General features: G+C 30.5%; 1 protein-coding gene across 2 annotated transcripts in view; it reads left to right on the forward strand.

Annotated features, from left to right (window-relative positions):
- Window positions 1-16,759, forward strand: part of LOC143082459 (uncharacterized) — a 37,990-nt gene that overhangs the window by 12,953 nt on the left and 8,278 nt on the right. For both annotated transcript variants that reach the window (XM_076258121.1, XM_076258122.1), the window contains exons 2-6: window positions 2,491-2,567; window positions 6,761-6,814; window positions 10,791-11,004; window positions 12,909-12,968; window positions 15,145-15,476. In XM_076258121.1, coding sequence (XP_076114236.1) covers window positions 10,848-11,004; window positions 12,909-12,968; window positions 15,145-15,476 — 549 coding nt within the window. In that variant the 5' untranslated portion in view covers window positions 2,491-2,567; window positions 6,761-6,814; window positions 10,791-10,847. The remainder of the gene's footprint in view (window positions 1-2,490; window positions 2,568-6,760; window positions 6,815-10,790; window positions 11,005-12,908; window positions 12,969-15,144; window positions 15,477-16,759) is intronic.

Raw genomic sequence — 16,759 nt, forward strand, 5'->3', positions numbered from 1 at the left:
CATCAGTTAAGGAGAATTATCTAAATAAAGATGATCAAAATATTCCTGGAAAAAGAGGGGAAAGGAGGGTCAGATCACCAGTTAAGGAGAATCATCTTAATAAAGATGATCAAAATATTCCTGGAAAAAGAGGGGTAAGAAGTTTTGTTATGATTTTAAATGAGACAACTATCTATCTGTATGTACCAGAGTTCAAATGAGTAAGATAGAAGCAATAGTAGGTCACTATACCAATGAGACTCATACTCATTGTTACCCACTTACACTTCAACTTCTGCCCTAGCTAATTGTAGTGGTTTACATGTCACTTGAAAATGACCAGATGAATAATATATGTGTAGAGATATGTAATGTTGATTTGAATGGTCTAACAACATCATCACTCATTTCCTAATGTAAAAACTCTTAAAGGTTGTAGAAATTCATCATTTAGTATTTCCCTAATAATTTCCTCAATTTTAAATCTGGCCAATGGCAACTTTAGATTTTCCTGTGAATATTTGTGGTTAATTCAAGGTTTTAAGGAAATTTCTCTGTAAGTTTTATGGTAGTTTGTAATGAATATATAACGGCCAATAGATATAAGCTTAAATATCAACAGTTAACTTGTATCCCCTTTTGTATTCAATGAATGGCATTCAATGATGTGACATACCAATAGTGTCCATCTGGCATCATAATTTTTTTGTTTTCACTTATCTTATACGGAGAATGTTGGACTTTTGTTATACTTTTGAAAAATTTTCAAAAATATTATTGAGGAGATGCCAGATTTTAGGTTAAACATTATTATGTCCAAAATGACAGGACCTTTTTTGGGACATTGGGATTAGGTGTTTTTCAGCTCAGGATTGGTCCTTTTGGGATCCGGGAATTCGGGATGTTGGGATTTAAATTCTATAAATTCAGGATCTCTGGATTTCTCATGTTTTTAAGCCCAGGTTTCGGGATAAGGACCCCTCCAACACCCCCCCCCCACCCCCCCCCCCCCCCCCCATCAAACTTGTTATATAACATGAACAAAATGTCTACATGTATTTTGTTCTCTCCGTTAGTCAGTAGTAATTTCTAGCAAGGGGAATAACTTGCTTTAGATTATGGTTAAAAAGGCAACATATTATGGTGAAAGTTCTATGAATGCATATTACAATCAGAGTACCATAACTTGATCTGTTTTATCATTGATTCAAATAATATAGTGAAGTGTTAAACTTGTTATTATATAGTCAGTTTCATATGAAATAAAATACCTGCTCAGTCTATACAAACTTGATACCATCAGAGCGGAAAAATGTCCCACAACACGAGTTAGATACAATAGACGGAAAACTTTTCTTGTTCATCGGATCACGTTTCACATAGATTTTTATGATTTTTAAAAACCTGCAAATAATGTATTATGTATTAAACATCTAACAAAGAGCTGGTAAAGTAAAGATATGAGTCAACTTTACCACTTTTAATTTGTTAAAGCTATATATCATTTGGATTTATTAATAGATACATTTTAAGGGATATATATTTGAAGCTGACTTTACTACAAATGCTTAATTCATTAAGTTAATTGGAATTTAGTACCATAAAGGTATTTTCAGTGGAAATACATACAGATAAGGTTATTACTCATAAAGGCTTTTTTTTGTTAAATACTGATGGATCTTTTGAACTTTGATATGTGCATTTCAAATTCATTAAATTTTACTATTGTGTAAAAGCATTGAAATGGGAAATAAAACTATTCTGGTCCATACAACATATGTGCAATAATACGATACTCTATATTCACTGTATCAGAATAGTATCATTATGAAATCATAGGGCATCAGAGGGTACTGATATCTGTTGTGACAGTAGAGGGTAATGCCTTCAGTGACATCAGAGGGGAATACTTTCTATGACATCATAGGGTAATAGTCTTAGGTCAGTATTAGTACTGATCCAACTCTGAAGTACCTGAAGAAAAAAAGAAAAATATGATGATGTTATCTTGTTCCTTCTAAAAATATGTGATGAATTAAACAATAGTAATGGACAGAAAAGAAGTTACAGTCAATTAAAACACTAATTGTACATGTGGATTCATTAGTATTCATTGGATACTTATTTTCGTGGAATTCATGGATACAGGGGAACCTCAAATTTAAATGTTCAATGAATTACAAATTTTCTAAAGAATGCATGCAAACTTTGCCAAAACCACAAATTTAATATCCAGGAATATGCAAGTTTTCCTCAAACCACAAAAATTAATGACTCCACAATTTTATCTGTACATTGTCTTGAATGATACATGTAAGTTACATGTAGGTTTGGGAATACATTTTAATGATTGTTTTATCTCAACAGACTTGTCCTATTGTTTGCTTTAATTTAAGAACATATTACTAATAAGGAGGTACCAACCAATTAACTATGAATGAAAACGCCAAAGACATCAGTTTTCAGGTTTAATTTGTTCCATTGATTATTACATTATTTTTGTTTTTTTAGATGAAGAGAAACACTTGAGAAGTTCCATGATGATTTTAAGCTGGGATTTTGTTCCTTGAATCATTATAATGTAAATGGTAAGATCAGAAGCTTGGTGTTGTTTGGTTTATTTAGGAGTATATTTAATTGAAGAAGGGAAAATTCACATTTTAAAATTCGAATAGGCCAGTGAATTTCAAGTCTCAGAACATTACTCAATTATGTGCTTGTTGCCAAACGATGTCACAAAACCAGTTTGGTAAGCAATAGTTTTGAGATGATATTACACTTTTAATTGAAGGAAAACTTGCTTCCCTCAATGACAAACACACAAAATTGGTAAATTAGCTTTGATAGTGTTACATGTACAATAATTCTTTTTGGTCAGATTAATGAATTTGAGGGGGAAATCTATGACCTAAACTAAAGACATGAGTTCCTCTATTTTCTCCCGGTATTAAATAATTAAAGATAGAATTGCAGATGTTTTATAATGTGATATGAAAACAGTATTCTGACCTCCAGCAATAATGATCTGTGATTAGGTTTTGTCAAACAGTATGAATTAATGTTTCTTTTTAGTACATATAAAAAATAACCCCACAACAACAAAAGAAGACTGAGATACTACAATTTCTATTACAATATCAGTCATTAGATGATTTTTTTTTTTCATTCCATTCACAACTATATGTCCCCATTCAAATGCATTGATCCCCCCAAATCGTCCCCCTGGATCCTGTTGCTTAACTATGTTCTTACTTCTATCCAGCCTAGTTAATGTAAACAAGTAACTTTTGGTATAGCACATTCAGCTTTTGGTTTGAACCAAAACAGCTCTAAGTCATGTCTGTACATTAAGATTGTCACCATTAAACTATATATCATACTATTTAGCAACAATTATCATTTGGCAATTATTTTGTTGTTTCATATGAATTTGACAAGGTAATTGAACCAAATTGATGTTATGGTCTTAGCTATTGGAATAGACCCTAGATGTTGTTTATGATATAAGGAATTTTATTGAAATGCTGTCATTTTACTGCATGCAAATCATTACATATTTGTCTTAAAGTTTAACAAATAAGAGCCAAATCAACCTAAGTCTGGATGCATATTTTATACTTATGTCCAGGGATTTTTGGAACCTCATAATCAGTTGCAGTATCCAAGGAAGGGTTAATGTTAAGGACTTTTAATACCACATGCTCAGTTGCAGTATACATTGTATATCTGAGGAAGGGTTACCGTTTTGTGAATGATTTAATTAAATTTCACCATTATAACCATTGTATATTTACTTTCCCTTGTTGATCTGACTTTTTGTTTCATTCAGGTTAATTCAATGATTTCTTACCTATTTAGAATTAAGACATCAATTTCTGTACATTCCCTACAGTTAATCAAGCTTAAGTGATCAGTTGTTGAAAAAGTTTGATCTTAATCATCTGATAAAAAAGATTTATCTTGTAAGTGTGTGCAAATTGTCCCTAGGTACTCAGTCATTGGTAAATATTGTTCTTTGTTAGTTACCTCTTAATTAGTTATGAGTTGGTTGTTGGTTAGATCTTAATTAAGTATCAGTGGGTGATTATTTTTCTAATTAAGCCAGAATTAAGTTTGTAATTTTCACCACTAAACTTGTCTATCTAAACCTTGTTATTATTTGTTGACTATTATCATAAGCTAGTTATGATCATATTTTGATTTTTTTTTTATAGATTATTTTGGTCTAGTTGAAAGTCTATTTTAACTTAAAACTTTAGCTGACATAATTTTTGATTAGTAAATTGTCCATTAAATACAGCTTTTTAAAATACACTTCAAATATCAATAAAATGATTTTTACATTACTGAAAAAATATGATTTACCAATATATTGACTTAAATTTAAATTTCCCTATGTTTACTGTTTTAACTGGTGCCGTATATTTAGTGAATCAATGATTATCTCCCCTTGTACAATGTCTTGTATTGATATTGACTCAATGATTGTATACATGAAAATGATCAACAGCCAGAGAAAAAGATAGAACATTATCCTCCTATTGATTCTTCTATTAAACAAAAGTCAACGTTCGGCCCACTGCTTCTGTTGATAATACACACGTTAAAAACAGGAGACAAAATGTCAATTGACTATTCGGAATTAAACCAATATTGGTGGGGGCAGAGTGAAAGAATTTGACTGGTCATCAAACAGAAGGTAAGATTGTCTGATTGATTACCGACTTATTGGAAATCCAAGGAAGCATTAATATCATCTCTAGGAACTATGCTGCTTTTCGCCTTTAAAAATATAATCGTTATTATCACATGTCGTCTGTTTTTCATTATTTTTTTCTACATTCGGCTATTGTTTATTAATTGTAAGAATCAGCTGATTATTGGATAAGTTAATGTATTATTTATCATCAATGATAACATGTATTCTGATCCATAGTAATCCACTAGCTTGTTCCTTCTACTTCGTAATAGGTATAAATTGAATAATTTACTTTTAAATCATCAGATGGTCTGTATAGCGATCTGGTCATTTTTATGCTAACAATAGGGTAACATTGATTGAGTTAAATTGTACTTATAGTAATGTTGATTGTTGTAGTTTGTGTTTTACAGCTTCAGTAACCAGATATGTTTGTTTCTGTCTTTTTGAAGGGCTTATTTTTTACTGTGTCATGTATGGCGTTGAAATGTTCTGCATGTGTGATTGAGTTGATGAAAAGTATCATTGGACAATTGTAGCATTAAGTCATTTTGTAAAGAATCATTCTGCGACAGGAAATTACTTTTTACTGCGCTGAAAACGTCATTTTATTGAATTGTTGTTAAAGCGTACATTTGAAAGGACATATAAATGGTCTATCTAGGGATTTAATTGCTGTAGTTGAATACAGGATTTGGGGTTAAATCTAAAGTCTGCATGGAAATCAGATGATTAAATCAAACATCACTATTAACATTTCATTTATTGATTCTATATTAAAATTACATGATCCAAGTCCAATAAACTTGTTACTGCTAAGGTACTATACAGTTATGAAATCATTCCAGTATGCCAGTAGTTTAAGCCATCTTGTACTCAATTTCATCCTGTAATGTTTGCACATTTGTGAATTTGATCTACAATTTGTATTTTAGAAATAATTTATGGCAACATGTGGTTTGTTGGACATTTTACCACAGTAAGGCCTTTGTTTTGTTTTTGTTTTAAGTTTTTTTTTCTTTCTCTCCATTTACAGAATCTGTTTAAAGTAGTTTTGTAATAAATGTCTGATTCATTATTTTTTTCAAATTAATGGACCAACTTTTCACTAGATGAGTATTGCTGGTTTCTTTGTATTAAATCAGTCAATTTGTCTGTCGGATTTCATGCAATATGGGTAAAGATATTTAAAACATTTTGGAAGATTGTAAACCAATCCTTTTTCAATAATTAATAAGCTTTCATTAAGACAACCTCCCATTCCATTTAACAATTTAACTTTGCCTTTAGGTAGTTACAAGACTTTGTGCAGTAAAAAATGTACATTATATAACATATCTGAAACAAGCTTTCTTACGCAAATCCTTGATGAACATTGACACAGATTGAATGAAGACAATTCCCTTAATGATTTTGTTATTTGCGTTTAATACCAACTTTAAAGAAGACATTTTTCCTGCGTCTGAAGAAAATTCAAAGACTTCGGTATAAAAATAAGTAAACTTATAAGTTCAGTGTTTGATGTGAACAAGTTCCATCAATCTACTGTTTTAAAGATTTTTAATTTTTGATTTTCAGGTTACAGAGTTTTTATATAAGTTATTTAAGAAATAATTCATACAAGCTATAGATTAGTTGAAAACGCTCAGCTTTACAGGTTTACAGGGGGGTAAATAGAAGAGCCACACGCAAGGCACACTTATCATCGCTTCACGTTATTTGTCCTATTAGAATCAAAATAATTCATCTGATAGATTTTTAGGACATTTTTAGCTTTAACTTACAGGAAGTTTATAGAAGAGGCACACACATAAGGCACACTTATCATGGCTTGAGGTAAATTGGCCTATTAGAGTCAAAATAATTTATGGAAGCCATAGATATGTTGTCATTTTCACATGACTTGGATAGTGTGAAAATCTCCAACAAATCTATGGATAGCATGACCTATTATTTATATGTTAAAAGTTTAAAGGACATGTTGACCTCTAGAATTTTAATAGTTTTATTGTTTATTCATTTTAAGTACAGACTTTTCTCCTTTAAGCATAATTTATATTATTGTATCATCTTTATTTTCAGGTAACCAATAATAAAAGAAAATGATTTGTTGAATTTGACTTCCAGTATAAAATGGTATGTATTCTTAGAACAGTAGAGACTAGTACTGTAAATTCAGAAATTATTCAAAAAAGAAAATACAAAATATATTTGTTGACTATAGGACTATCTCCTGGTGATGTGCAAGGGAAGCCTGCGAAGAAACCATCATATTTATGTGTGTGTCCTTAAGTCAAGAGCATCCTCTTTGGTTGTCTTATGTCCCATGTCTGTCCCAAGTCTGGAACATCCTAAGTGGCTGCCTAATGTTACACGCCTGTCCAAAGTCGTAAATAACTTCCTCATTAGTTGCCTAATATCGCATGTCTGCTCAAGCGATGAACCTCCACAGTGGTAGCCTTATGTCACATGTCTGTCCTAAGTCAAGAACCTCCTCAGATGTTTTCTTATGCAAGCAGAAACACAACATGACTATAAATAGTTTTATTTATGCAACATTTGGATCTTTCCTTTTATAAATACATCAATAAAATTTGAAAAATGGCAAGTTGACTAGAATGGCCTAAACACAAAATAAAGTATCTGTGAAAATAAGTTGGTTTAAATTATTTGTCGTCCCATTGCAGTGTATTTAACATATACCCCACATCCCTCCTATTCATATTTTCTAAGAAATTAACCCGTATCAGATTCTGTATATACATGTAGATATAAGAAAATGTGGTATGAGTGCCAATGAGACAACTCTCCATCCAAGTTACAATTTATAAAAGATAGAGCGTTATACTGTAGATTCATTTATTTTCGTTGTCATCAGACCACTTGTATTTTCAGGGATTTCGTGGTTCTGCCAATCTTTGCATACCAAGTGTACTTAAAATTTTAAATTGATTGAACATTTGAATTTGTGTTTCACCTGTTCCCACGAAATATGGTATCCAACGAAAAAACTGATTCTACAGTAGGTCTTCAACGTGGAGCCTTGGCTATAAAGGGCCCCAAAAAATGTCTAGTGAAAAACAATTCAAACTATATATACCGGGGTATATACATTGTACATATATACTCCTAGCTGACTGAACTACATTGTATCTGACCATCACTATTTATTAGAATTAATAAACATTGGTTGGACATACATTTACATTATGTTTGTAACAAAGCCTTAATAATTGTAAGTAATATAATGATTATTGCATTTTATTGTACAATGAGCATGTACATTTTTATGACAAATTGGGTCATCAAGGCAACAGCTGAATTCTGTATTGAGGAAAAATGATTTGATTTATTGCTAGTAAATTAACCAGTAGAAAACCCTTCTACATGGATTAGATTACAAATATTTTTTACCTTGTAAGTAAATTTTGTGATTATTTAATGAACTATCATGAACTCTTTAGATGGTTATTAAAGTATTGTAACTCACAAATACATAATATTGATAATTTTTTACCTGTGAAAAGAACTTTTGAATCTTTTCAAAAATCAGATGTTTAAAAGTCATTTAAATAATCATTAAATTGATCCAATAACTTTTAAAAATGATTACTGATGAAATAAACATAATTTAAATAATTTATGAGTTTTGTGCACATCAGTATGCAACAAATTAAATGGGGTTCATATGCTAATGTAACCTACTACGTCTTTTGATTTACATATAAAATAATAATAAGATTAATGTACATAGACTGATCTTTTTGTATGATGTCTGTCCCATGATCTATTGGAGGTCGCTTTTCATTGATATTTTGTTCAAGTATCAAGCATGTACCAAAAGTTGCACTTTACCCTCAGTTTTTGATCGCTCATTAATATCAACAGCAACCCAACGGCACAAAAAAGGTAAAAGACATCTCAAGGCTAACACATATATACAGTCTTCAACAATAACAAGATGTCTATACAACATGTCAAGCTCTAAATTGCTCCAAGTAATAAAAAAAAAGATGTGATTAAATTTCATTTTTCATTTTCAATATGTGTAGGCTGTTGTTTTTAAGGCAACAAACGACATCACCACAAATCTTCAGTGGTGTTATTAAGTACAGGCAAGATGTAGTCTTCATATAGATTCTTTAAATTATTAAAATACAGAATAACAAAATGTAAGCTGTCTACAGAGAAAGTAAGACACTCATTAGATGTTGGTTTTTATCTTCATCTAGGCATGTTTTTGTACTCCCCAACTTATATTTTAACCCAAGTATTTTGTATTTTCTCAATGTTTATCTTAATTACCATTTAAACTTACCCGGTAATTAGAAAAAGAAGGGATAAGACAAATGTATGTCTTGCCTGTAAAATGATAAAGATGAATGTACCTAAACTATCTAAATATATCCTTATATTAAGGCACTTTCCTCTACCAATTTAATCAATAGGGGCTCATTTGACGTATTTGGGATTTAGTCATTGGTTAAAGTTCAATTATGACGTCAAATTTTTTTTTTTTTTTTTCTTTTAGTTAATCATATTTTATTGATAGTTTTGACGTTTGTTAGTGGAAACATCAAATACCGGTACCTTATCCCAGCCTCGTTAACCGTAGTAGTATATAATAAATCTTGTTAGTACTTGTTAGTTTATTTTATCTGTAATACATACATTCATAAATTATAATATATCCAACTAAATGTTAGTTAATTACAAATATAATTATGCTACAATATAATATCATATATAATTTTTCTTGCTATCCTCCAAATTTGCAATTATTACATCATGAAAAAAATATGACCATTACAAATAAAGTCACACAGAAAAGAACACACATCTTTTTTGCAGATCATTTAAGATAAATATAAAGTTTGCCTTTGTACATGTAACATGATGTTGTACAAAATCATTGGATAAACAGTTTCTCCACCACTGAATCTGATGCAAAACAAAATTTTACCATTCTTGATAGTTAAAATTTGAATATATATTAACTCCAGGGAAAATAATGTAATAACACTAAATGCAGTAGTAGAATTTTTATATATTTATCAGAAGACAGAAGAACTTGATAATCCATATCTTATGTTCAAAACTTCAAATGCCTTATGGTATAAAGTTTATGACCATTGTCCCTAAGTAATACCCCAATTTTCATGATTTAGTAACCACAAAAATTTCCCTTTTTTTCACTCAGTAATTTAGTAATTGGGATACTTTGTATTGTATACATGATCTTTGCAAAGTATATGCACTGCAGGAATGGATCAACATTTAGTTTTTCATGATTAGGTCATTTTACTAACTACAATCAGTATTATTAATTTAGTAACAAATTGGAAGTTTTCTAGGTAATTGCCTTTGTACGTTCAATAATATAGATAGAAAACCTATATTTATATGTAAAATGTTTGACCAATTTAATTTGACTAACCATCCCTCAGCTAATTCAATAGAGTTATATATTGTAGAGTGTATATGACTTATTTACATGGGACAAATTGATTTCTGGGTTTTAGATACATTAGTTGAACATATTGAAATGAGGCAGAAACTTACATTGTAAGAAGTCTGTATTACTTGTAACATCTGATTATAATGTCTTTGAGTTAACTAAGTTCACAATATGTACTTGTAAAGAAAAGGGGTAGTCAACCAATGGAGTTTTTTTTTTTTTAATTAAGTAGGGGTCCATGTAATGATAATGCAATGGGTGATACTTGGTTAATGGAGATCAATAAATTACATGTATTGTTGTCAAACATAAATATACATGTTGATACTGTAATAAACCCGTTCTTCATATCCTTGCATTTCTATGTGTTTTGATCTTTTCGTCTTTGTTAAGAAATTTAGAATAACTGATATAAAAAGAACTGCTTACTCTTCCAGAGCACCTGAATTAACCCAGCTGGTTTTGGTGATGTTGTAGTTGATGCTCAGTCTTTAAGTTTTCTATGCAGTGTTTATAGACTTGTTAGTCTTTTTGTTGTTGTTTTTTGCGATGGAGTGGTGAATTTTCTATTGACCTTATGACTTTTGAAAGATCCATTGACATCAACATAACTTTGGACATTTTATTGATGCAGATAATATTTTGTCTTTTCAGATGAATTTGTATAATAATTTGTGTAGAATAAGACATTGATAGAAGGATTGTCACATCATGCTTCCTGAATCAGAGAAAATGAACGGTTCTACTGTCAAGTCAGAACCCTCTACTGAAATAAAGGAAGAAATAAAAGAGGAAAATCCACCAGAACAAAATTTGACCAAAAATCATACAGGTCCACCCAGTAATAAATTAACAAATGGTGAAACAGGTCTGAATTTAATAAATTACTCTAACCTAAATTTTATGATTAGTTGGTGTTACTTGCTCTTTTAAGGAGATGTGGTATAATTGTCAATGAGACAGATAACAACCACCAGAGACCAAATAAGTTTACTGCAAAGCTGCTTAGACGTACATTTCTTTGTGATAACGTTTTATTGCTAAAATCAACAATGAAAATGTAAGATGGCGTAATCAGTTATGTCTAATATAACCATCTGCATATTGACAAGATTCAAGTATTGCTTTTCAAATTTCTATGTAAGATTTGTCACTTAGATATATGTATGTGAAGTTTTTTCTATTGATTTTTCTGCTATTTTTGTCCTTAATGAAGCTCTGTAAAATAATGTCAATTCCGCGTACATTTATCAAAACATTTTCTTCTATTTAAAATTGAAAAAAATCTCATTTTGTGAACATTTCCTTATTAAATCTATAAATGTTATTTTCAAGAAATTATGACTTTCTTTGAGAAATGAAGAATTAAAAGTCTAACTGGAATATTGATCCATATATATATATAGATATAGGAAGATGTGGTGTGAGTGCCAATGAGACAACTCTTCATCCAAATAACAATTTAAAAAAAAAAAAAAAGTAAACCATTATAGGTCAATGTACAGCCTTAAACACGGAGCCTTGGCTCACAACGAACAACAAGCTATAAAGGGCCCCAAAATTACTACTGTAAAACCATTCAAACGGGAAAACATAGGTCTAATCTATATATAAAAAAACGAGAAACACGTATAAATTACATAAACAAACGACAACAACTGTATATCAGATTCCTGACTTAGGACAGGTGCAAACATTTGTATATATTTACAAAGTTGAAATGTCTTCAAGCTTTAGAATTTATAATGAATTCCAAGTAACTCAGTTTATGGTACAATTAAAATAGTGTTGCTCATGTTTAATTAATTTTATTGTAAGCATCCTATTATTTTTTTTTTGATTTTTGAAAAGGACAACAGCAAAGGTCAAATTATCATGTTACATATATATAAGGATTTACAAAATATTGTGTACAATTCTTACACAGTGTTGAACTTATAAAGAGATACATGAAGCTGTATTGTATTTTAAGTTTGCATGTATACATAAAACACAGGTTTTACTGTTGCAAATGAATTTTCTTAGTGACATGTAGTTGATGTTTTTAAACTGAATTTGCAATAGTAAAACCAAATATTTATATGTTGGGTTCTAATATTTATAGATTTCAGGGGTAAAGGTTAACAATGAATGTTAGTGTTTAATGAAGTGAAAATTTTCTACAAGCTTATATATGCAGAATTAATCGAAAAGTGAAAAAAACATGTTATAAATTTCATCTGTCCAATATAAAAAAGAAGATGTGGTATGATTGCCAATGAGACAACTATCCACAAAAGACCAAAATGACACAGACATTAACAACTATAGGTCACTGTACGGCCTTCAACAATGAGCAAAGCCCATACCGCATAGTCAGCTATAAAATCTTTTGTGGATTTAATTTCATCAGTAACACGCAGAGCCGAAAATTTGAAAGCCAAGGATGTAAAAGGACCAAAATAGTTGAGCTATTTGATCAAAACCATGATAAAGTTCATCTAGATCACAAAATTATGTATCCACAAAACTAATTTGCTTCAATCCATGCAAAATTTATCCCCATCATACTAAATGAATAATACACATGTTAACTTTAAGACTGGTAAAATTAGAAATTTAAAGAACAACACACAAACGAAACCAAATGAGCTAAAGAATTACCCTTTAGCAGCACTGCTAGTGCAAGGTGGTTTATATCTACTTGAAAGCATTTCTTTAGTGAAAAGAAACTGAACTGGTCGTAACAAAATATGTGTTCGACATTAGAATTAAAATATTGTTTGTTTTCAGAAAATAACAACCAGAAAGGAGAAATGAGTGCCAATGTTAAACAGGAGAGTAGTGGGCAAGGTATGGTCTTTTATATTGGGTAGTGGAAATACTTGGAAGAAATTTTCTTCAGGAGTTATCAGTCATTTGTTTATATTTACTTTTCTTGATAAAAACATACATTAGAATAGTGAAAAACAAGATATGCTTACCTAGTATAATAGTTACATAGTTTATTACAATGCAATATGCTAAATTTAGAATTTGTTTGGCTAAAATATCATAAGTAATATGAATATAATGTGAGAAAGTATCGCATTAATTAAAGAATTATCAATTGGAAACAATGAAAAATATGTTAAAGCAATAATCCTAATTAACTAGAGAAATACAAAAAAATACAAATTGTAATAGGCTCTGAAAACATCAAGATGATATAAAAACAAACACATTTGATTTAACCAGGGTTGGCAAAAAAACAAGTTTTATGAGTATTTCTGGGTAATACCGGGCAATACTGGGTAATATAAAATACTGGCCTGAATTTTAAAGAGGATTGAGTGACTAAACACAAAAGCAATACATTTAAAATGTCTATAAACATATTTTGGTTATAAAAAAGTTAACTTGTTTGAGATTCATATAATAAAAGTGTATGCATTTGAGAAAGTATTATTTTAGCAGCTCTGAGACAAGTGTACATGAAGACACATTGGGCAAAGATTAATGGAAAAAGCCTTTCTCAATAATTCTCCTCTAAATCTGTTATATGTACATCATTAATTAATAAGTAATTATTCAGATTAGGCACAGATATGTTTATATAACAATAATCAGCCTTTTCATTTATGTTTATATAACAATAATCAGCCTTTTCATTTCTGTAAGTGTTAATGACATGGGAGAGATCCGTTTGCGCCAAAAAAGGGTCCTTTTGCGCCACAACTTTTTTTCTCCAATGCTACGTTTGCGCCACCTGTTTTAAAATTACATGGTATCATTTGCGCCAAAAATAAAACATACGATTGCGCCAATTAGAAGAAAAATTACTTCCTTCCTCCTTTATTGGGACTTGGAACTGGCAGTTTACACTGCAAATGTTTCTTTTTCTGAAACATGCTTTCTTCTTACTGCTGCTGCATGGGTACTTCCCAATTTAATGTATGTAGTAGCTTGTATCGTCATTTTATTGTTAAAAAAAAAAAGACAACACACTAAAGGATGAAATGTATAAAACAGTTCATAATAACTCCAGTGGAATGCTTCTGCTCCATGACTTGTCTTGCGGTAGATAGAGTTTCAGCCCATACGGATGGTGTGTCAACAACATATGTGGCTAAAACATAATCAGCAAAAGCTTCTATTTACTTCTTTTTTTGGCATATCTTGTATTAAATATTCAGCAAAGCAATAAGTTTTCTCCTCTCTCTGTACATTAGCTGTCTGAATGCATATCAAGTCATTTCTCTCCGGATGCTCATCTTCATGGTGAAATATGTCCGAACATATGATACTTTCAAGCCAAAAATAAAAATAAATATTAATCATTGATATTTATGATAGATATGTGTACAGGTAAATTGGCGCAAATGAGTTCCAAATATTGGCGCAAATGATACCCCTGAAAAACAGTAATTGGCGCAAAAGGACTGCTGCCAATGACATGACCCTTTATGGTGTTTATTTAGCAATATGATTGCATAGTATTCTAAATTTACAATTCAATTAAACACTGCAAAGATACACTGCCAATATAGAATAAGGGGAAAAGAGAATTTGAATTTTCAATCTTTTAGAAATGACCCTCAACGGTTATCTGTTTAAAATGTATCTAATTAGTTATAATGCTATGAAACTACAACAAGTCTTTACTATTTTAGGCTGAAATAAACTTAAAAAATCAAATTGCCCAGTATTACCCATTTCTGGGAGTACTGCCCAGCAGGTTTTCCCGGGCGAATAATACTTTGCCTATCCTGGATTTAACAGTAAAATGTACATGAATAAACTGATTTCTCAAACTACAAAAAAATATAGAAATTTATATTTATCCCTGTCTTAGCTGTCATAAGCCAAATTAAATGCATACTAAACAAAGGTCAGAGAAGAAAATTTACAAGTTACATTGACAAAAAACTAAGATACATAAATTGATATGTCTTACTTTGTTAATAGATATTATAGTTGTTTTTGATTGTAAAATAAAAAAACGTGACCAGATCCAAAAAGTTTACTAATTGTATTAATATTTTGACAGGACCTGGTACAGATAACAGTTTGTCAAAATTACCGAATGAAAATGTTCCCACTACTCAGAGCATGCAGCAACCTCCGACGTCATCACACCAGCCTATAGTGTCATCACCGCAAGGAGCATCTGTGTCGTCATCTAGTAAAACTGTAATGTCGAACACTACTTCTATGGCTCACTCAATGGCGAGTGATAGTCATTTCTTACAACAACAAAGTCAGATATTTGTGTTCTCAACTAGAATGGCCAATGATGCAGCTGAATTAGTGATGGCGGGAAAATATAAAAATATTCTTAACTTTCATACGGATCAACCAGAAACACAGAACTTTTTACAGGTAATGAAGAATGTGTATTCTGTAAATCTGTTACTGTGGATTCATTTATTTTCGTTGGCATCAGTTTTCATGGATTTAGGAAAAGTTGCATATTCGTGGATATCAAATTTTGTGGTTTTGTCCAAGTTTGCATACAAGTTTATAGAAAATTTGTCATTTGTTGAACATTTAATTTCGTGGTTCACCTGTACCAACGAAATCCACGAAAAATTGGTATCCAACGAATAATAGTGAATCCAAAGTATAATACTAACACTCAGTTCATCTTTTAGTATGTCAAACAAATATTTATGTTACACTTTGTATCATGGACTAGTGAACAAAGTTTGGGTTATATGTTTACATGGTGATTGATTAAAACCTCTATATATATAGTAGTCACAATAAGCAGTATGCACCATAAGTCAGATGCCCAAGACTAGTAAAATTTTAATTGGACTAGTAAGTTTTTGCAAGTATTTGTTCAGACACATAAAAAAAATGTTGAAATATTGCTCTTCAGACTAGTTGTAGGCAAAGATTGTGGTGCAGACGTAAGATTATGGATATTTTCCATAGTTTGGTCAAACCAATGACTTTCAAGTTGGGATTTACTACTGATTCTTCTATAGGAAAAATTTTAAAAAAACATCTGTATTTTTTATTCCACCAGTGATAATAGCATTTTGGTGATTTAAAAATAGGATTGCAAATTAACAATTGAAGCAGACATTTTATTGGCACTCATACCACATCTTCCTATATCTATTTTAAAAGTCTGCATGTATTTTATGTGAACATTTTGAGATTCAGTGGTGTTTGTATTTTTTTTTCAGTTTTTTAAATAACAAGTTTTTTACATATTTTAAATCCAGGTTATACAGCAGATTTTATAAGTTAGAACATCATACATTTGTAATAAAACAGTTACACAATATATTATCTTACAACAATAGTGTATCTTGACAATAGTAAAACTAATTCTAAAATACAATATAAAAGCACTTTTATGACAATGGTTTGTAGAAGAGAAACAGCTTGGTTATAATCTATGTACTAAATTATCACATTATATTATTAGATTATAGTTCTGATCATCATTGATAACATGTTTATCTATTGATGAACTATTTTACATAAGAAAAGATGTTTTTCACTATTTTTTTCAATTTCATAGGCTTTTCTGAACATGCTGCAATTTTTTCAATAGTCCCATGCTGTGTTGAAGGACATAGACAAAGTTTGCATTCTCCTGTTAATCCATCTTCAATTATCTACTTCTGTCTGACTGCTAGGGCTATTCC

Source organism: Mytilus galloprovincialis, chromosome 7, assembly GCF_965363235.1.
Source record: "Mytilus galloprovincialis chromosome 7, xbMytGall1.hap1.1, whole genome shotgun sequence".
Taxonomy (NCBI): domain Eukaryota; kingdom Metazoa; phylum Mollusca; class Bivalvia; order Mytilida; family Mytilidae; genus Mytilus; species Mytilus galloprovincialis.